The 20,811-nt window shown below is 48.6% G+C and overlaps 1 protein-coding gene across 4 annotated transcripts in view; it reads left to right on the forward strand.

The window, feature by feature from the left end:
• The window catches only part of Bcl6 (BCL6 transcription repressor), a 23,901-nt gene extending 5,178 nt beyond the window's left edge, over positions 1-18,723 (forward strand). The window contains exons 1-10 of one of the 4 annotated variants that reach the window (XM_050159983.1): positions 21-2,301; positions 4,928-4,966; positions 5,792-5,963; positions 8,913-9,134; positions 10,763-11,740; positions 12,278-12,462; positions 13,810-13,977; positions 15,422-15,552; positions 15,660-15,797; positions 17,514-18,723. In XM_050159983.1, the coding sequence (XP_050015940.1) occupies positions 5,803-5,963; positions 8,913-9,134; positions 10,763-11,740; positions 12,278-12,462; positions 13,810-13,977; positions 15,422-15,552; positions 15,660-15,797; positions 17,514-17,657 (2,127 nt within the window). In that variant the 5' untranslated portion in view covers positions 21-2,301; positions 4,928-4,966; positions 5,792-5,802 and the 3' untranslated portion in view covers positions 17,658-18,723. The other 3 variants (XM_050159986.1, XM_050159985.1, XM_050159982.1) reach the window with 3 other exon arrangements.
• Positions 18,724-20,811: the final 2,088 nt, after the last annotated feature.

The following is a 20,811-nucleotide window of genomic DNA, read 5'->3' on the forward strand; positions in this document are numbered from 1 at the left end:
GGCCGGGTGGAATCCAGTTCATCCTCTATCACTGCGGGAGTTGTCCCAGGCCGCCGCGCGGAGAAATGCGCCTCTGTTCGTGTTGGAAACGAATCTGGGGACGTGTCTGAAGCGCGGTCAAGTTTGACTCATCGCTTTCCAAGGACAGTTAGTGCCTTCCATCTTCATTAACGTGAATAAAGACCTTGGCTGACTTCTGTCTAGATCGAATTTTAAAAGGCATTGTTTGCTTGGGGGAGATCATGCGTCTCTCTCCTGCTCAACAGCACCCCCCCCCGTACCCCAAGGCCGATCCCAGTCCAGCCAGGATGGGGGAAGAGATCTCTGCTGAAGGACATGGTTTGCTGGCATTGTCTGCAGGCCTTCTGGATGCTGTCTTGGCCAGGTTCATGGGGAGCATCCCCTCGGCTCTTCAGATCTTGATGATAAAACTCATCCCTTTGTTTTATTTTATTTCCTCGAAGTTTGCAACCTTGCAAGAGCTCTGGGGCAGGACGTGTGACAGAAATGAAAGTCAGGCCATAAAGTCCTCTATTTAGTTTGGTTCACGCAGCTGGGAGGCCATCACGCGACCAGTACCTCTTATGATCTTTACTGTCATCGCCACCCAGAGGCAAGAGCAGCATTATTGTCCTCCTCTGCCTCCAGAACAGAAGCAACGCTTTGACTCTACCCGTTATCTCCAGAACGCGGTGGCTAGACCTGAATACCCTGTTAGGAAAGAGCGGTCCTGTTGGCGCCCAGAGGCAATGTTTCAACGCGTCACCCCCGCACCCCCATCCCGCCTTATTCAAACTCCTTGCCCCTAGACAGTGCTTTATACTTTGAGAATCCTCTTGGGATTCTTTGGCGAGCTATTGGAGTTATTAGATTACCAATAATCCAGCAACCATCCTGGATAGAGAGGAGTGGAAAGGCTTTCTCCAAATCCAGACAATGGCCAAACTAGGTCAAAAGGAAGGAGGGGCGGGCCGAGCAGCCAGTTGTAGTTTCAAACCTTGATGGAGGGCTCTCTCTAGCGTCAGGACGAGGTAAATACATCATCGTGATTGCACTTGTAATAAGTGCGGTAACTCCTCAGATATTCAACCCGGTCCTGTTTAAAAATTCCCTTAGCTCAGGGCGAAGGACGAGGAAAACAGAAAACAGGATCTTGAGAACAGAGAGACCCCATCTGTGGGGTGCGAGCCTGACCCCGCCTCTGCGCGCGGAGATGCAACCCGCTACTTTTAGGACTGGACTAGGTTGGGCAGAAACCGCCCCAAAGACGCAAGGGCGCTGAGCACTTAGTGGGTGGTCACAGCGGGGGACATTCCTGAGACCGAGAGGCAGCCTTGCGGGGTCTTAGAGCTCCGACAGCAGTCGGCGCGGTTACCCTGTCTCTATGTTTTCGGGGGAAAATAAGATTCTGAAATCCTGGAGCCTGTCTGGCTTCAGCCTGGTAGCTCTGGCTCTAAAGAAGGCTGGGCGGAAACCTCCCCTTTCTTGCCAACGTAGGCGGAAGAGACTTTCAGTTTAGTTTTCTTTTAGGTTTAGTTTTCTTCCCATTCGGCCAGGTCTAGAAGGTTGGGGACCCTTACTCCTGGGGGACTTTATCTCTTTGACCTTGACTTCTTACCTACCCATCCCCTTCTAAAGCAGGGGAAAAAAATAGCAAACAAGAGGACAAAAAGAAACCCCAAGAAATAACTTCAAACCCCCAAGACAAACAACAACAAAACAAAAGCAAACAAACTCCAGCCACCCAGTTGTCAGAATGGGGCAAACTGGAAATCATGGAGCGAACCTCGGACTGTCTCCAGACTCCTGGGCTCCACACTCTGCGGTTTTTAGCTTGTTGGGGGCAGGGATGGGGACCAGGTGGACTCGGGTCTGGAAGCCAGAACCCATGTGGACGGCGGATTTAGGGGAAAGGGTGCTCTGTCCCCGGCCAATGCTGCATAGCCAGCAAACCCGGATTGGGCTTCCTGGAAAGTTACTTCTCGTTGGAGCCCGCGCTGGGCAGGAGTGTTCTATGAAATCCTCAGAGCTGAGGTCGACTACATTCCGGGAATGAGAGGGCTGTGCCATTCCCCTCGTGGCCCCCTGCTTTGACAGAGTAACAGGAAAAAAAAAAGTCGCACATAATGTTAGCTACCGACGTTCAGGAAAACATTTATTTGAATGTAACCAAATTAAGGGCCGTTACAGTCCTTCCACCCGGCCCTGGCCGCACCTTCCCGGGCTTCTGGCGGATGGGCAGCAGTGCCAACCGATCGCCAGGGGGTGGGCGGTCCCAGGAAGACAGGTACAGACAGCCAGGTGCGGTGAGCGAGTCTGCGCAGGCTTGCCAGGTGGCGGGGCTGGGGTTTGTGCCGGTGCGTGTGAGCAAGCAGTGCGACTGCCTAGTGCCACCTCCGCCCAAAAGGGAAGGGAAAGAATGAAGTCTTTAGCATTGGCTCCTTTGCTAGCTCTCGCCTCGCCTCTCAGGTCTCTCTGCTTGTCTCTCTCTCTCTCTCTCTCTCTCTCTCTCTCTCTCTCTCTCTCTCTCTCTTTCTTTCTCTCCTCCCCCCCCCCGTTGTTCCCAGTTCTGCTGCCTTCTTTGCCTGTTTTTTTTTCTCTCTCTCCTCTCCCCCCTTTTTCCTCCCAATTGAAGCTCCTCTAGAGAAGCTGTCTCACTGAGTGCACACAGGGAAAGTGCCCTGGGAGGGAAAGGATGCAGGGGTGGGTTAGTCATCATTTAATTCTTAGTTGGGGATTACTGCAGCTGGACCTGGAGTTAGAGCGGAGATCCAGTTCTTGTTCCCTTCTCCTGGCTGGCCTAATTCTCCCCTAGGCTTGTTTTCAGAGAACCTTGTTGGCGGATGATTTTGAGATCTTGGGCAAGGGCTTGTTTCGGGAGCCTCAGTTTCCTTCATAGTGAATCCTGACTGTTATAAAGATAAGGTACAATGATGGGTGGGAAAGGACTGAGTGATTTGTCATCCAAACAGGCTGGTTCGCAGAGCTTCCGTGTCTGCAGTGCCTGGAGGGAGGTGCCATTCAGCTAGAACATTAGCCGGCACCCTGGGAGTTGCGGTGGGGCTGCTGAGAACAGTTGGCTCGTAGAGACGTGAATCCTAGAGCCTAGTGACTGCAGAGCACAGGCTGCCGGGGTCTGGGCAAGCGCGTTGTAGAAGGAGACAGGCTTAAAGGAAAAGCCCAAGGCCAGCCTGACAGTGGACATAGCAGGGCTGCCTTTTTGGTTTGCTTTCGGTCTGTCCTCATGTGGAGTGAGTCATTGCCACTTGTCATGGTGAAATGGCAAATCTGGGCTTCCTGTGGTTCCAAAAGTCTGTGACTGGAAATCCACAAGTGGTTGAAGCTCAGCACAAGTATTCCAGAAGGGTTTGTGGATCTCTTCCACGGGGAAGCAGGAGAAAGTTAGTAAATAAAGGTCACATGTCTGCAGCATTTATTTTCAAAAGAGACAAGTTTATTGAGGTTCTGTGAGGCCCAAGTGAAACCTGTTTCCTCACTCTGGATTGGGGTGGGTTCAGGAAGAACTAGGTTCTTTCCTCTTTTTTTTCTGCCCTCTCTCTTCCCCCGTGTTCTACCCTAGACCCACTCACACACACACACACACACACACACACACACACACACACACACACACATCTTAAGCTCAAAGCTGATGAGATTGACTGACTGGCCTTTGGCACCACAGAGAAATATCTGAGTGGTTACAGACTCAAGGAAACCTCTCATTTTAGAGTGCTCATTTGGTAAGACTCAGCCCCGTGGAATGGGACAAAATTGGTGTGGGGGAAGGAGCTTAAAACTGAGATTCACCCACCTCAGGGTGCCGCTGTCTTGCGTTTTTTACAGCACGTAGGCTGACTTGGAAAGAGGACAGGAATCTAAGCCAGAAGACCTAGGGCCAGGCCATCAGTGATCTACGTGGCCCGACATGACCTCACTGGCCTTAGGCTACTTTACTGGGAAAGCAGTTTTGGAGGGCCGTGCTGTTGAAATGGGAGAGCAGAGTTCCGATATATTATCACTCTGCTTTGCAGCCCACATCTCATCATAAAGGAGAGTCTTGCACCTACGTTCTTAATGATTTTTGTTTTAGAGAAACCAGTCTGGAGAGAGCACATATTTCATTAAATCTCTTTAAGGCTCCCTGGCCAGTTCTCAGCTAAACCACACAGTTAAATCTTTCACCAGCCAGGAGAAGGCCAAACTTGGAAGCTAGGGTCAGTCCTCTGTCTAGTCTTAGACCTGGAAATAGAGGGAGGGGAAACTTTGAAAAAGAGGGCAAAGATACTCAAGGAATGCACAAACATGATGTCTTGGGTTTTATTCTGTAGACTTGGTATTCCGTCTTAAGTGTTCCAGAGAATCAGGAGATACTGCCTGGCTGTTTGTCCTGAACAAGTCATTTGAACCCTGAGTCTCAATTTCATCACCAGTGAAATAAGGATAAAGATATTGGCTGTATCAGCCTTGTGGAATCATTCTAAGACTTGAAAGATAATATTTTTAGCAAGGGTTTGAATAGCATCCAGTGTTTTTCGGTCCCCGAAGAATCATTATCATTAATATTGAAAGAGTTAGTTATTTTTTTTGTTTCCCATAAACCAAAATGGTCTTTTGATGTATATGTATATACATATACATATATATTTTACCCTGGGAAAGGAAATATATGTATACAGGCATTTGTAATTAATGCTGGCAGTGGTATTCCCAGCAGTAAGGCTAAGGCATTGTTACCAAATGGCTTTGAGTGCCTGTTGTTTCTATAAGCGCAGAGATGGAATATGTTTGCTAGCTTGTGGGAAAACCGCACCAGCTGGCAGGCTGCAGCTATCAAAGCAAAGCTAACTACGTGTGTCCTAAAATAAGACTGAGTGGACAATCTTACAATCATTTAGTCAATCTCTGTTTGCTCTCTTCTCTGCAGTTTTAAAGCAAAATTTTGGACTGTGAAGCAAGGCATTGGGTGAGTAGATCGAATCATAGGCTATAAGATTTGTAGATGAATTATTTCTTTTGAATTTCACCCACCCATGCATGTGTGCTTCTTTTTAAGCTTGCCACCTTTCGCTTGACGAGCAAAGGATAATGACTTCTCTCTGTACAGATCTCAGCGCTCACCCCTCTGTCCCGATACTAACTGACTAAATAGCGCTGCGTGGTATTATTCGTCCAGCCCTTATTCGTTCACAGTTCAGGCTAGTCTGGTCGCCTCCTCGGCTAGGGTTTGCTAGTGCTAAAGCATTCAAATTATTGAACGAAACAGCTCACAGTCCCAGAGCATGGGGTGGATAATGAAACGACATACAGATAAAAATAGCTGCACCTTTTTTTTTTTAAAGAACCTATTATAGTCTAGGCACATATTTCTAATTTTAAATACCACATAGGTATTGCCCTTCCTATTTTGGAAAACCAAAGCCCAGAAACAGTAACAGCGCACTCCACGTCATAGAGCTGGTGAAAGGCAAAGCGAACTGGGTAACTCTCCAAGAGTGGTTTTCTTCATTGCAACATACTCACTGCCTCTCAATGCTTGGCAGTGTCTTTAGTATGTGGGAAAAACACTTAACTGTCCTTCCCTTCCCCTTTCCCCTAAAGAGCTTTCTACCTTAGCTTTTATTCTCCCTGATCGACAGCTATGAGTAGAAATGTCCAGAGATGGACTAGGAATTGTTCACTAGATACCTGAGTTGCGTTCTACACCTTAGCTTGCTAAACTATTGTCTACGTCTTTTGGTAAGCAGGGAGTAGATTCTAGAGGACTAATAGGAATTTAATTTCTGTTCAGGCAAAGACAACATGGCCTCGCCGGCTGACAGCTGCATTCAGTTCACCCGCCATGCGAGTGATGTTCTTCTCAACCTTAATCGTCTCCGGAGTCGGGACATCTTGACGGACGTCGTCATTGTGGTGAGCCGTGAACAGTTCAGAGCCCATAAGACAGTGCTCATGGCCTGCAGGTGAGTGGGGTTGGAGTGAGGGGTGACTGTATAAAACGGGGAGGTAGGCCAGGTGTTGGTAATGCACGCCTTTAACCTCAGCACTCCGGAGGCAGAGGCAGGCAGATCTCTGTGAGTTTGAGACCAGCCTGGGCTACAAGAACTAGTTCTAGAGCAGGCTCCAAAGCTACAGAGAAACCCTGTCTTGAAAAAATAAACTAAAATAAATAAAACGGGGAGGTAGGATTGGCAGCCGCCAGCGAGACAAATATGTAGGCCGTTCCTTGTGTCTGTGATGATATTCCCTTAGTCTCCAGATCTCAGCACCTGGCCTGGTGTTCTGGACTTTCAGGAAACAATTGAAGGAACACACCTTTAGAGAACAGAGGCATAGGGGGTGAAGAAATGTACTCTCAAAGACACGATGCGTCTGAAGCCAGAAGGGAGACACATGCTGGTTAACTAAAAGACATTCAGTTAATCAGTGTGCGGATGAAAAGCAAAGGGCAGGTTCTAAATACTTTAAGCACGATAGCTTTTGCCCTTTTATGCCATAACTGTACTTTATTAACAAAATATTTTTTTGAAAGAGATTTTAACACATTACTTAGCTAAGGCTGACCTTGAAATTCTGATTCTCTTACCCCAAGTGCTGGGATTGTAGATATGAACCACTGTTCCCAGATTGTTGGACTTAATTTATACTATAACTATAGTCCCATGGTTTAAGTAGAGAGTGAGTAAGTGTGATAATTCTGGGTATTTTCCCTGAATTTCAAGTTTCCTGGGTGATATCATCTTAAGTCAATTCTAAGCTCTCCCCACAAGCTGTCTCTTGTGGATGGCACCATGTCTCCATTTTGCAATGAAAGCAAGGCACAGGTCTATGCAGTGATGTACAGCTCTGTGTTGCAATTAGAGAAAGTAGCTAATGTCTAATAATAGCGCTTAAAAATATTGTGAAGGGCTGGCTGATGAGATGGCTCAGGAGGTGAAGGCACCTGCCCCCAAGCCTGATGACCTGACTTCAACCCTAGGACCAACATGGTGGAAGGAGAGGAGTAGGTCTGACATGCTGTCCTCTGGCCTCCACTCCCATTCTGTAGCACACACACACACACACACACACACACACACGCACACATGCACACACACACACACACACGCACACACACACGCACACACACGCACACACGCACGCACACANGTTTTTTTTTTTCCCAGCTCTAGAGAAGGGGAGGAGGCTGGAGCCCTGTCGGGAGAGAGGCAGGAGGGTGGAGGTGGGGCAGTAAGGAGTGAGGGGGAGAGGGAAGGCTTCATAAATATTCAGAAGTAGCCCTGAAAGGCGAGAGAGGAATAAAGCAGATGGAATTCGTGTTAAAGAACGGCACAATCACCCTGTTTTGAGCCCTCCAAAAACAAAAAGAGAGAAAGAAAAAGTAAAAGGAAAGAAAAGGGAACAGCCTCCTAGGAGCGTAGGAGTTCTTATCCAATTAGCAGGGTTGTCAAATTGAATTTATATGGAATAAGGGTGAGGGGCTTGAGATGGGAGTGTGGAAGAAAAAAAATGGTGATTTTCCTTTTCTGGTGTCTGTCGGTCTATCTACACACCACACACTACACACACACACACACACACACACACACACCTCCACACATGCACACACACACACACACACGCACACACACACGCACACACACGCACACACGCACGCACACACACGCACGCATGCACACACGCACACACACGCACGCACACACACGCACACGCACACGAAATAAAAATTTAAAATACAGAGAACAGAAATTTGTACAGACATAAAATAAGAGCTAGTGTTTACTGTGTGCCAAGCATCAGTGCTACCGCTAACAGTTTTCATTTTTGCCACAATCCTATTAAGCACACACAATTCTCCCCTTACCTTGGCAGATAAGGAAACCAAGGGACAGAGAAGTTAAGGGTATTAGACAAGGTTGAAGAATTGCTTATTGGGGAAGGAAGGTCTGGTTCGTTTCTGGCAACCCACCCAGAAAGAGAAAAGCTGAGAGAACAAGCTAGTCTAGAATTCTAGTTTTAGCTGAATAGACAACATGATCTGAAGCCAGGACTTGGGATTTACCTCAAATCTAGGAATAATTGACCTTCTGATGATCCCCGGCCTTTGAGAAAGGTGGTGGAGCATATGGATATTATTTGTCACCCAGCCCTTATTTGCTCCTCATGCCATCGGCTTTTTAAAATAAGGGTATTGTGGCAAAGAGAGGAGAGTACTTAGACGGAACTTAAAGTCAGTGTAGTGGCTGCAGATGAGAGCTACGTCAGGCAACAGGAAAGCAGTGCCGTGATTCTGAGACTGTTTCCCACTCTGCGAATTCAGTTTCCCCATTTGTAAAGGTGGAACTTGGCGGTACATATCTCACAGGATTAGAAAGGACAGAGGTTAATGTAAACATGCAAAACGCTTACAGAATTCCTGATGTGGGATGGCCTTCTGTCTATGTGTTACTTTTATTGGTTGATGAGTACAGCTGTTTTGGCCAATGACTTAGCAAAGTAAAGCCAGGCAGGAAATCCAAACAGAGTTATATAGAGAGAGTAGGTGTGGAATCAAGGGGATGCCGTGTAACTGCTGAAGGAGAAAGATGCCAGAATGTGACTGGTAGGCCACAGGCTCGTGGAGATACACAGATATGATAGATGTGTTAATTAAAGATATAAGAGCTATCTAAAAATACACCCGAGCCATTGGTCAAACAGTGTTGTAATTAATATAGCTTCTGTGTGACTGTTCGGGTCCGGGTGGCCGGGAAACCAAAGCACAGTCCCATTCACAAATTCCTGGTATCTGCTAGGCTGTCCACAGGTAGAAGGTATTAGCAAGTGCCACAGAGCTTAGGGCTCTGGGCTCTGGGACGACAAGACATAGATGCTTTGTGACCCCTACAGTTGCACCTCTGTTTGCCTTACAGTGGCCTCTTCTACAGCATCTTCACTGACCAGTTGAAGTGCAACCTTAGCGTAATCAATCTGGATCCTGAGATCAACCCTGAGGGGTTCTGCATCCTCTTGGACTTCATGTATACATCTAGGCTCAACCTGCGGGAAGGAAACATCATGGCTGTGATGGCTACAGCCATGTACCTGCAGATGGAGCACGTTGTGGACACGTGCAGGAAGTTCATCAAGGCCAGGTGAGCTGCTCTCTACGTAGAAGCTGGGGGTGCAGAAAGGATACTTCCAGATCAGAAACCGTGTCTGCCACGACAGCATCTAGGACACGTTACACCCACCTCGCTATAAAAATTGCGCAATTCTCCTCCCCTTTATTCGTGTACTCTAGGCAGATGTCATTCCTTGCAGCAGCCCAGATGTGTATGTCTTGGGTACCCCCCACCCCCCACACCCTGCCCCATTTTCTTTTAGTCTCTCTCCTTCCACTCACCCTGCAGGGCCAGAACTGGATGCCTTTTCCGCGGAGGTTTAGCCGACTCTCTCTGCTCCTCTGTGTTTGGCAGGCAGCATTTTTGCTTTTCCTTCCAATCTTCTCTTAACGATTGTGTGCATATGTGGGCCCTCCTTTAGATTTCTACCGTAACTATTTACACATGTGCCTTAGTACCCCACCAGAGCACAGGCCACCAGAGTGTATGTGACTGCCTTACTCTTTATCCATATAGCCACGCTCCCGTTGGGAGGACGCGTAAAGAACTGAATCGAGTTCACTTGGTCGAACCCTTACCCAAAGTGTAGGAGACGTGAACATCCGTGGAGGTCGAGGATGCTGAGAGCTGAGGAAGTGGAGAGCCTTGCTAAATACAGCAGCTACTTGAGGCTCAACTGTCTCAGAATCGCTCGCCTCGGCAGCTGGCAGCTTCAGGGAAACGGCCTTCTTTCTTAACAGAAGGCATTTCCAGTCTGCATCTGACCACTTCCAGGGACTAAGAACGCATGTTCTCAGTGCCGTACCATCCACCTGGGGTAGCTGGAAAGTCCCTCCGTACAGCCTCTTAAAATCCGGCTCTTGGAGCCCTCACTTTCTGATTCTGGCTCTGTTTGCTGGAGAGCGGGTTGAGCTGGCCTACTTTTTTCACCCACAGAAGTCCCTTTAAGTATTTGCAGCCAATGTTTTTGTCTCCAGTGGGTGATAATGGCGGCGAGTTCATCATTGCCTTCATTTGGGAGTACTTTATACAGGCCAGGCCTTGTGCTCCCAATAGTTAAGCAACTTGCTCCAGGTCAGAGCTGCGTTTGCAAACCAGGCCAGGCTACTCCGGAACCAGGGCTTTTGCACTGGTCACTGCCTGCTCTCCTCCTCCGTGGTCTTCTCGGTGCGTCTGTTGAACATATGGGCCAAGTCTATTAGATGATATTCTCTGAGTGTATCGCACTAACATTGCATACATTCTTCCCTCCTTGCTTCCATGTGTATAACATGCCTGCCTTTCCCTGCAGGATTTTATTCGAACGATTTAGCTCATTGCTTGAAATGAGATACAGGCCTTAAATGCTTTATGTAGCCCATCAAATTCTACATCACCAGAAGAATTATCATTCCCAAGACATGCATACATATGGGCCTCGTATTTGCGAGGTCAGGTCCAGTCAGACACAGACTATATGAGTGACTCATCTTCCTCAGTTTCCCCAACTGTAGCTCAGCTACTAGACCTCTGAGTATTAATACCTTATAATTGTGTTTCCCACTCCAGAGTCAAATCTTCCATGTTTAGCTGACTCAGACCCAGAAGTGGTTATATAGCTGTGGAAAGTCCCCTGATTAACAGTTCTAACCTGGGGTCTTTTTTTTTAACCCCCACAGCGAAGCAGAAATGGCCCCAGCACTTAAGCCTCCCCGAGAAGAGTTCCTGAACAGCCGGATGCTGATGCCCCATGACATCATGGCCTACAGAGGGCGTGAGGTCGTGGAGAACAACCTGTCCCTAAGAAATCCCCCTGGGTGTGAGAGCAGAGCCTTTCCCCCTAGCCTCTACAGTGGCCTGTCAACACCGCCAGCCTCGTATCCTATGTACAGCCACCTCCCACTCAGCAGCTTCCTTTTCTCTGATGAAGAGCTACGAGATGCCCATGCCCGCATGCCTGTGGCTAACCACTTCCCCAAGGAACGGACCCTCTCCTGCGACAGTGCCAGGCCAGTCCCCGGTGAATATAGCAGACCAGCCATGGAGGTGTCCCCCAGCTTGTGCCACAGCAACATCTACTCACCCAAGGAGGCAGTCCCAGAGGAGGCACGGAGTGACATGCACTACAGTGTGACTGAGGGCCCCAAGCCTGCTGCCCCCTCTGCCCGGAATGCCCCATACTTCCCCTGTGACAAGGCCAGCAAAGAAGAAGAGAGACCCTCTTCGGAGGATGAAATCGCCCTGCATTTTGAGCCCCCTAATGCACCCTTGAACAGGAAGGGTCTGGTTAGTCCCCAGAGTCCCCAGAAATCTGACTGCCAGCCCAACTCACCCACAGAGTCCTGCAGTAGCAAGAACGCCTGCATCCTCCAGGCCTCTGGCTCCCCGCCAGCCAAGAGCCCCACTGACCCGAAAGCTTGCAACTGGAAGAAGTATAAGTTCATTGTGCTCAACAGCCTCAACCAGAATGCCAAATCAGAGGGCACTGAGCAGGCAGAGCTGGGCCGCCTCTCCCCTCGAGTCTACCCGGCCCCACCTGTCTGCCAGCCACCTTTGGAGCCTGAGAACCTTGGTCTCCAGTCCCCAACCAAGCTCAGTGTGAGTGGAGAGGACTCAACTATCCCCCAAGCCAGCCGACTCAATAACATCGTGAACAGGTGATTTCAGAGGCTGTGGGTCTAAGGTCAGGGGTTACCTGTGCACAGTTCTGAGCTTCCCAGCCTCAGATGGATGCAGAGTGCAGGGCTGTGAAGTCTTCTGTCTGAAATGCTGAGGGGGACTAGTACGGGCATGAGTTAACCTGAGTCATGAAGCATAGTTCGCGGAAGTTGTATTTTTGTTTCATTTTCTTTTGTTTTCCATAGCAAGAGAGAGCATTGCCTTGTGTGAGAGAAAAGCATTCCACAAATCCCAGAGGCACTTCCTGTGGTCATGATGGATCAGGGAACCCTCCTTTTAGACCAAGAGAGGCTGTGGGCTGCAGGCCTTAGGAGAAGCAACTGAGCCTAGAAGTGGAAGTTAGGCACTCGTTGACACCAGTCAGCAAAAGAGAGCTTGAGGAGGGCTCGACCCTTAGAACTGCAGAAGGCAACTGTGATCTCTGGGCTTGCCTGAACATACAGAGAGAGGTTAGCATGGAGACCATGTGGACTACTACTGCTGGCTGCTGACACCCCTTTTTTTTCTGTCCACAGGTCCCTGACAGGCTCCCCCCGAAGCAGCAGTGAGAGCCACTCGCCACTTTACATGCACCCCCCAAAGTGCACGTCCTGTGGCTCTCAGTCCCCACAGCATACAGAGATGTGCCTCCACACTGCTGGGCCCACGTTCCCCGAGGAGATGGGAGAGACCCACTCAGAGTACTCAGATTCCAGCTGTGGTAAGTCCCTTTCTCCTCCTTCCCACTCAGTGCCTGGGAGAAGGGAGGCCCCTCTGCTCTGTGGGATTTGTGTTTCCATTTTATTGGTGCAGCTGTGTCTAGGAAATGACCTGGATTATAAATCCGTTGGTACTCACCATCACCAACAATGGTTAGTCTCTCCCCGTCGTCTACCAGGAACGGGGCTGATCAGGGGTAGGTGTTGAACTTGGGTAACTGAGTGGCTGAGCAATCTTCAGCTTCACCCCAGCAACAGTGGCTTTCAGGGCTGCTGGGACCCCCAGAGCTTCCTCAGCCTGTTTGTGCCAAAACTACTGTACCGACCTGGATGCGTGGTAGTGTTTCTTGGAAGGCTGTAGATTCTCTTTGGAGAAACTTCTGGCCTTAGTCATTCCTGTGTCTTCTACAGGCCTTAGTTGGTTCCTAGCATGGAGGAGGTACTTAGAAAAGGTTTGCTGGATTTAGTTGAACTAAATCATTAAATTCACATTTCCATATAGTCAGTGTTGGCTCCCTCAGTTTTTAACTCGGTAAAAAGTCTCACTCTAGAAGACAGCTCGAGCAACTATCTTTTGTGACCAAGGAAATATATAAGCAGGGTTAAATTGCAGCGATATACCACTCTCAAACTGTTGTGGCAAAGTAGAGAAGCTGCTGCCTGCGAGCAGCGTGGCACCAGGCCACAAATCAGAGGGAGAACAGGGACCGTGCCCGCCTGACCTCAGATGACTCTTCTGCAATCCAGTTCCTGCCTCTGGGCCTTTGTTTCCATTTCTGCCATCACCTTTAGGGTCCTGTCTTTGATGCAAAGAAGACCATGGAGTCTTTGTCATTAATCCCTCCTGAAGGGACTTAAAGACTAATTGGGTTAGATCTGGGTCTCGTGTCCCCATAATTTTATCATTCTTTTTCATAGTATAATGTGCTCCTGTGAGTAGGCAGGATAAGGATATTAACCTGACTTGGGAGACTCAGAGAGGCTTAGAGAGTCTTGCCCCAGGGCTGCTGTGTATGAATAGACGTTGAACTTTGAACTGATAAGAAAGCCTTCTCAGCGCTCCAGGAGGAAAAAAAAAAAAGCTTAAGGTATCCTCAAATTGGTGAGGCCATGTGAGAGCCCTAGACCTTGAGATTTAATCTTTCTCCCATCTCTGTCTTCCACGACTAAATGCTGAGAAAGATTAAAAAAAAAAAACCCACTGGTCCTATGGGTTCCCGTAAGTGTTGGCTAGGGAGCCCGGGGTCCAGGATAGCACTAGCCTACTTCCAGAGAACGGAGGCGTCTGAGCTCTACCATGCTGTCTACCTGTCTACCATGCTGACGTGGTTTCCCCCCATGCTCTGCAGAGAACGGGGCCTTCTTCTGCAATGAATGTGACTGCCGCTTCTCTGAGGAGGCCTCACTCAAGAGACACACGCTGCAGACGCACAGCGACAAACCTTACAAGTGTGACCGTTGCCAGGCTTCCTTCCGCTACAAAGGCAACCTCGCCAGCCACAAGACCGTCCACACGGGTATGGCCTTGTCCCACAGTGAGTGCTCCAGTTAGGGCTACAGACAAGAGGATAAACCTGGGGACTTTGTTGGCATGAAGCCGAAGGCAGGCCCCACCCTGGCTTCGCCTAGGGTGGTGGTTCTCAACGTACGCATGGCAACCCCCTTGGGAGTTGAATAGCCCTTTCATGGGGTCGCATATTAGACTGCCTGCGTGTCAGATGTTTACATTATGGTTCACAATGACAGCAAAATTACAGTTATGAAGCAGCAATGACAATAAGTTTATAATTGGGGGGTCACCATAAGGTGGCAGCATTAAAAAGGTTGAGAACCACTAAACTAGGGGCTTAACCCTGTCTTGTCCCTGCCACTCCCCTTACCCTTTGTGTGTCCTGCTTCCCTGCCTCTGCTGGGGTTGAGTGAGAAGACCAATGCTGGTAGTGGCAAAGTGGATTGGGTTCTGGTAGAGCCAGCTAACAACAAAAGCCGCTTGCTGCCCCTCAAGGACTTATCAACCAACTTACAGTCTTTTTCCCAGGGCAAGTCTCACAGCCTCATTGTCGTGGGCATTAACTAGCTCTCAGACCTTCCAGTGGCCCCATTATCCCCGAAACTTTCCGTAATGGAAGGCTCAACCCTAGATTGGTTTCCTCTGCCCAGCTTCTGCTCAGCCCCACACCCCGCCTGGCCTGCAAATGGAATACAGCTGTAGTTGCCTGCCACAAGCGGAAAAGTATGTTCTGCGAGAGAAACTAGAGCAGCCTGATAGTATCTCCCTGGCGAGCGAGTGGATGATTGCATCAGTCTGTCCAAGAGAAGAACCCAAAGCGTCTTCCCAGGTCGTCTAAATCAGCCCTTCCCACTCAGGGAGGGAAACTGAGGTCCAGAGAAGGACAGTCTCTTGCTCAAGCCCTTATAGGCTGATGCCCTAATGGCAACACTTGTTCTGCAGGTTGGGCTTCTAGAAGCCTCCCCCGTGTGTCCTAGGCATAGCACTGTTCACATCCGACCATGCCACTGCTTGTTTCTTGGCCTTGTCCCCTGCTGAGTGTGTTGGGGTGTGTGTGTGAAGGATGGGGGCGGGTCCCTAGATCAGTGGTTCTCAACCTATAAGTTGTGATCCCTTTGGGGGTTGAATGACCCTGTCACAGGGGTCACCTAAGGCTTTCAGAAAACACAGACATTTACATTACGATTCCTAATAGGAGCAAAATTGCAATTATGAATTAGCAATGAAAATAATTTCATGATCGGGAGTCCCCACACCATGAGAAACTATACTAAAGGGTCACAACATTCATTAGGAAGGTTGAGAACCACTGCCCTAGATTCTCCCTCTGACCTTGTTATAGAGAAGGGAAGGCCTAAGTCATCTTGGCCAGTTGCCTTGAAAGGAAGGGGCTGTATAGACCTTCATTAAATATGATCCTCCCCCCCCCTTTACCATGTGTCTGGCGACAGGTGAGAAACCCTACCGCTGTAACATCTGTGGAGCGCAGTTCAATCGGCCAGCCAACCTGAAGACCCACACTCGAATTCACTCTGGAGAAAAGCCCTACAAGTGTGAAACCTGTGGGGCCAGGTTCGTGCAGGTGAGCAGGGCTGCACGGAGAAAGGGTACCGTGGGGTGGGGTGAGGACCTGGGCGTAGGCTGGCAGAGCACCCTGGCAGCGTCTCTCACACTGTGCTCCCCCTCCAGGTGGCCCACCTCCGTGCCCATGTGCTCATCCACACCGGAGAGAAGCCGTACCCCTGTGAAATCTGTGGCACCCGCTTCAGGCACCTTCAGACTCTAAAGAGCCACCTGCGTATCCACACAGGAGAGAAACCTTACCATGTAGGTAAACCCTAGCTATGGCTGCTGGCTGGCCTGAGAGGGAGGGATGCGGAGCAGAAGGGCAGCAGAGGTCCCAGGTCTCAGTGTGTTCATCTTGGAATGGAGGCATTGGTCTCGGTGACCTGGGTCTTAGGAAAGGCGACGTAATTGGGCTATTCATTCCACAAATATTTTTCGAGTGTCTCCATCGTAGCTCTAGACTAGATATGTATTGAAGAGCATCTAAGATGTCAGAGCAGAGCCTAGTCAAAAAGTATCCAGAGAAATATGGCAAAGGAAAACACCAAAACCAGAACCAAAAATAAGCTTAGAAAACATTGTTTCAAGGCCGAGCTGACTGGAACGGGGTGGGGGGTGGGGGTTCTGCAGTTAAGAGTACCTGCGCTGTTCAGTTCCCAGCACTTGAGTTGGGTGGTTCATAGCAGCCTATAATTCTACTTGAGGAGATTCATTCCCCTCTCCTGGCCTCCCTGGGTCTCTGCACGCATATGGTGCAGATATAGATAATCATGCACACATGTACATAAAAATAAATGGAATTCAAAAAAAAGAGCAGGTGCCCTCATGCTTCGTTCCAAGTCAAGGACAGGCTGTTGGAATGAGCGTGTCCCAGAGCAGAGTCTCAGCAAACTACAGCCCACTGGCTAAGTTTTAAATGCTGTGTAGGTTAAAACTGGGATATTGTGAGTTTTGTGAAATTTAACTTCCGTAGGACCTAAATAATATATAATTGGAACAGAGCCACACTGATTTGCTTCCATAGCTTCTGAGATTGCTTTGGTGCTTTGATGCATCAGTGGCAGCGGGCTTTGAATGAGCATCTCTGTATTTCTATTTGTCTCTTGGCAAATTGGTTATTTTTACCCTAAGTGCCTTAGTTTCCTCATCTGTACATTGATCCAGAAAATAGTGCCTACTTCATGAACCGGCTGTATTTAGGTAACTAATTCATTCAGTGCTTCCAGTTACTCAAGCTCGTGGCCACGGCATGATCTGCTCCGATTTTAGTCACAGAGACAAGAACTGAGAGTGACATTTGGCACTGATTGCCCCAATCCCTTACTGAAGGGAAAGCTAAGGGCTTGGTAGATGCCACGGACAGGATGCAGGGCCATGGTGGCACAGCTGGCATGGACCCGTGCCGTTTGAAAACACATCTCCCAGACTCAAGAATCTCCATGAATTTAGGCCATCTAACCCAACTGTGCTGCTGTATTCAGACTGACGTCATCGTTTTCTGAGGGTGCATTCTGCTAGATCGTAGGGAGACTCCAAGGTTTGGGTGAGAAGTATGCACTTCAAAGTCTTAGCCACCTGATGAGAACGTGAACGCCGCACAAAGATGGCAGCGGGGCACGGCTGTAAACTCAAGATCTGAAAAGAGATGGATGTTTATCTTAGACTCAGAAATGGGTTACTCATTAGGGGAGTTTGCATCGGAATTGTGTCTTGGATAAGATTTGGAATCATGCAGTTAAGTCAGGGAAGGGCATCTCAAGCCTGGGAAACATGAGTGACCTGGAAGGGAAGGCAGGGACATTTGAGCAATGTATACTTAACCTCCTGTGGAAGCCAGGATTCAAATGGGTTCCCTTTTCGAGGGAGGAGCTGTCTCTACCCCACCCTCACAGAGACGGCCAGCTCTGGGTTTTTGAGAAAGGACTCATTTCTTGAAGTTGCTTGACAGCTAACGTTTTGCTTCTGGTGTCTCTCCAGTGTGAGAAGTGCAACCTACACTTCCGTCACAAAAGCCAACTGCGACTTCACCTGCGCCAGAAGCACGGCGCCATCACCAACACCAAGGTGCAATACCGCGTGTCGGCTGCTGACCTGCCTCCGGAGCTCCCCAAAGCCTGCTGAAGCATGGAGTGTTGACTCTTTTCTCCGTAGCCCTTTCTCAGAACCTCCCCAAAGGATGCTGTAACACTTTACAAAGGTCACCCCATGATGTAGTGCCTCTCTCATCCACTAGTGCAGATCATAGTTGGGGTGGGGGGTGGGGGTGGGGTTCGCGGGACCGGGAGCCAAGGCGGCTCCCCTTCCCACACTGCCATACGACATTAAGAAAATACTATTGCTTCTTCTCCTATGTGTAAGGCGAACAAACCATGTCAGCAAAAAGCAAACTCATCTTCTATATCAAAGTAGGGGAGAAGGCAAAAGTTCTGACGTGACAGGTTGCAACGCGAGGAATGTAAACGTTCTGTGGGAACAGAAATCTCTTTTGTATGTAAATGTGTATTGTTTTCAAAGACAAGACTTCAGTATGTTGTCAAAGAGAGGGCTTTAATTTTTTTAACCAAAGGTGAAGGAATATATGGCAGAGTTGTAAATATATAAATATATATATATAATATAAATATATAAACCTAAAAAGATATATTGAAAATATAGAACTGTGTTAAAGGCTCGATTTTGTATCTGCAGGCAGACACGGATCTGAGAATCTATTGAGAAAGAGCACTTCAGAGAATATTTTAAGTATTGCGTCTGTATAAGTAAGAAAATATTTTGTCTAAAATGCCTCAGTGTCTTTGTATTTTTTTGCAAGTGAAGGTTTACAATTTACAAAGTGTGTATTAAAAACAAAAAAAGAACAAAAAAAAGCTGCAGAAGGAGAAATGTATACTTTTGTTCTAGTTTTCAGTTTGTATATACCTGTAACGTGTCCTCACGGTGCCTTTTTTCACGGAAGTTTTCAATGGTGGGCGAGCGTTCGCCGTCCCTTTTTGAAGTGTAGGCAGACACAGGGACTTGAAGTTGTCACTAACTAAACTCTTTTTGGGAATGTCTGACTCCTCCCACATTCTGCGTCATGCTTGTCGTTATAATTACTCCGGAGACAGGGTTTGGCTGTGTCTAAACTGCATTATTGCGTTGTAAAATATAGCTGTACAAATATAAGAATAAAACGTTGAAAAGTCAAGTGAGATGTCTCTGAAGCTCTGTCTTTGCACGGAGATCCAAGCCGTCCAGTGGGAATCATTCTAGGAAGGGAGGGGCCGCTGGTCCGTGAGATGTTGAAGTGGGGCATTGCTTGAGGGTAGACTGTCCTGAGTCCTGGACCAGCAGCAGACCCCAGCCTGAAGGTCAGGGGGAGGATTTGAATCCCCTAACTCTGGGCTGTGCTCTGCGGCTTGCCCTTGCGCTTTAGACACAAACGTTTCATAGTCCCCCCTCCCCCCACTGCTCTGAGATCGGTGGTTATTCTTTTCTAAAATGAGAGGGCCCATCTTGGCCCTGGCTTCGTAAACAAGTTTCCTTCACTTGGCTACACAGGGCAGGTCAAAGGCTTAAGTCACACACTTCTCAGCCTCAGTGCATTTGAGGTCTCGTGGGTGACCAACAGACATTTATAGACTTCAGCGCTTCCTGATTGGCCAGAGGCCAAGCAAGCCTCTGCCCCTGGGCTGGAGCACAGCCACCTCTCCTGTGTGTTGGGTCACCATTTTCACCATGGCTCTCTGTGTCCCAGCTTATCCGAGAGGCGACTGGGTTAACTAGACCTTTTATGAATCCGTGATTCAGATGTCAGTTCACACTGGCCTGCTTTGGCATCCATTTTTATTTTACCTCAGAAAACCCCGAGGACCAAGTTTGATTGGCAGGATCTGAGAACTGGGAAGACAAGTGTGGTTCTGGTAATGGGCCCAGAAGAGAAAGCCGGCATCCCCTTCCTGTTCCTGGGTGGCAGTGGAGAGGGGACATGTGCCCACTGATCAGCTCTTGGCAGTGACTTTGCAGCAGGCTCTGAGCACGTGTTGGAACCTGGAGGAGCTGACCACCCAAAGCCCCAGAGAGAGCTTCAGAAAGTCACGCCACCCTCTGCCAACCGCACGGCCTTGCAGCTCAGGTTTCCTTTGAAAATGACTTTAAAGGACTTGCCAGCTCAAGGCCTCGACTCACCCTGTTCTTTGGAAAGGGAGAAAATGATCCCTCGGCTCCCATAGAAACCTGGCAGAAGAACTTAGGGAATAGACAGCTTCAGGAATGACAATTCACAGGCCTGAGGGAGGCTGGCCCCAGGCTCCTTTCGCTCCTGAGAGTCTGTTTTTGTATCATTACTATTTATGAGGGAGACTGAGAAGCAGACAGGGAGGGCGGTGTTCCGACAAAAGGGAGATCAAAGACGGAGCTGCTACAGCCAGCTGACGATTAATAATAAGTAAAACAAAAACATCTCTAAACAGAGTTATTAAGAATACAGCCCGGAGCAAAGGGGAGAGAGAATTTTATTACAAACGCATGGGGCGAATCCATTTTCATATTTTAAAAAAAAGTTCTCAAAAACCAGGCTATAATTGATATTCTTCATATCATGGAAGGGTTTAGGGGCAAAGGTTTGTTAAGACCTCAAGTTGAGGTGTGTACTGAGGTAGGTGTATTAGCTTTTGTTGTAGTTTGCTTTCCATTGCTGTAATAAAACACTGACCAAAAGCAATTTGGGGCGGAAAGGGTTTATCGGGCTTACACATCCTGATCACAGTCTACTATGAAGGAAGCCAGGACTGGAACTCAAGGCAGGAACCTAGAGGCAGAAAGCATGGAGGAACACCGCTTATTGGCTTGTTCTCTGTGGCTTGCTCAGTTTTCTGTCCGATGCCACCCTAGCCCATCTGCCCAGGACACTTGCACAGCGACACCAATCAGGAGAATGTCCCCAGAAACTTGTCCGCAGGCCAGTCTGAGGGCAGCATGTCTCAGTTGAGGTTCCTACTTCCAGATGACCCTGGCAAGAGTGGAATGGACAACTGGGCAACCCAGACTTCTTGCCACTGTAGCAGAATGCTCAACACGGCAAGGAAGTGTTGACATCTTTCAGCTCACAGCTCAGATAAACATCTGTCCATGGCCCTTGCTTCTGCTAACTCTGGGCCTGCGGTGAGACAGGGTATCATGGCAGATAGGAAGCAAAGAGAGAGAGAAGGACAAGACACAGTTCCAAGGGCATGCTCTGGAATGACCTATTTTCTCCAGCTAGGCCTCAACTTCTAAAGTTTCCAGAACCTTCTAA

This window comes from Alexandromys fortis, unplaced genomic scaffold (assembly GCF_014885135.2).
Source record: "Alexandromys fortis isolate MF-2015 unplaced genomic scaffold, M_Fortis_MF-2015_v1.1 scaffold_100_3062768_6864082, whole genome shotgun sequence".
NCBI lineage: Eukaryota > Metazoa > Chordata > Mammalia > Rodentia > Cricetidae > Alexandromys > Alexandromys fortis.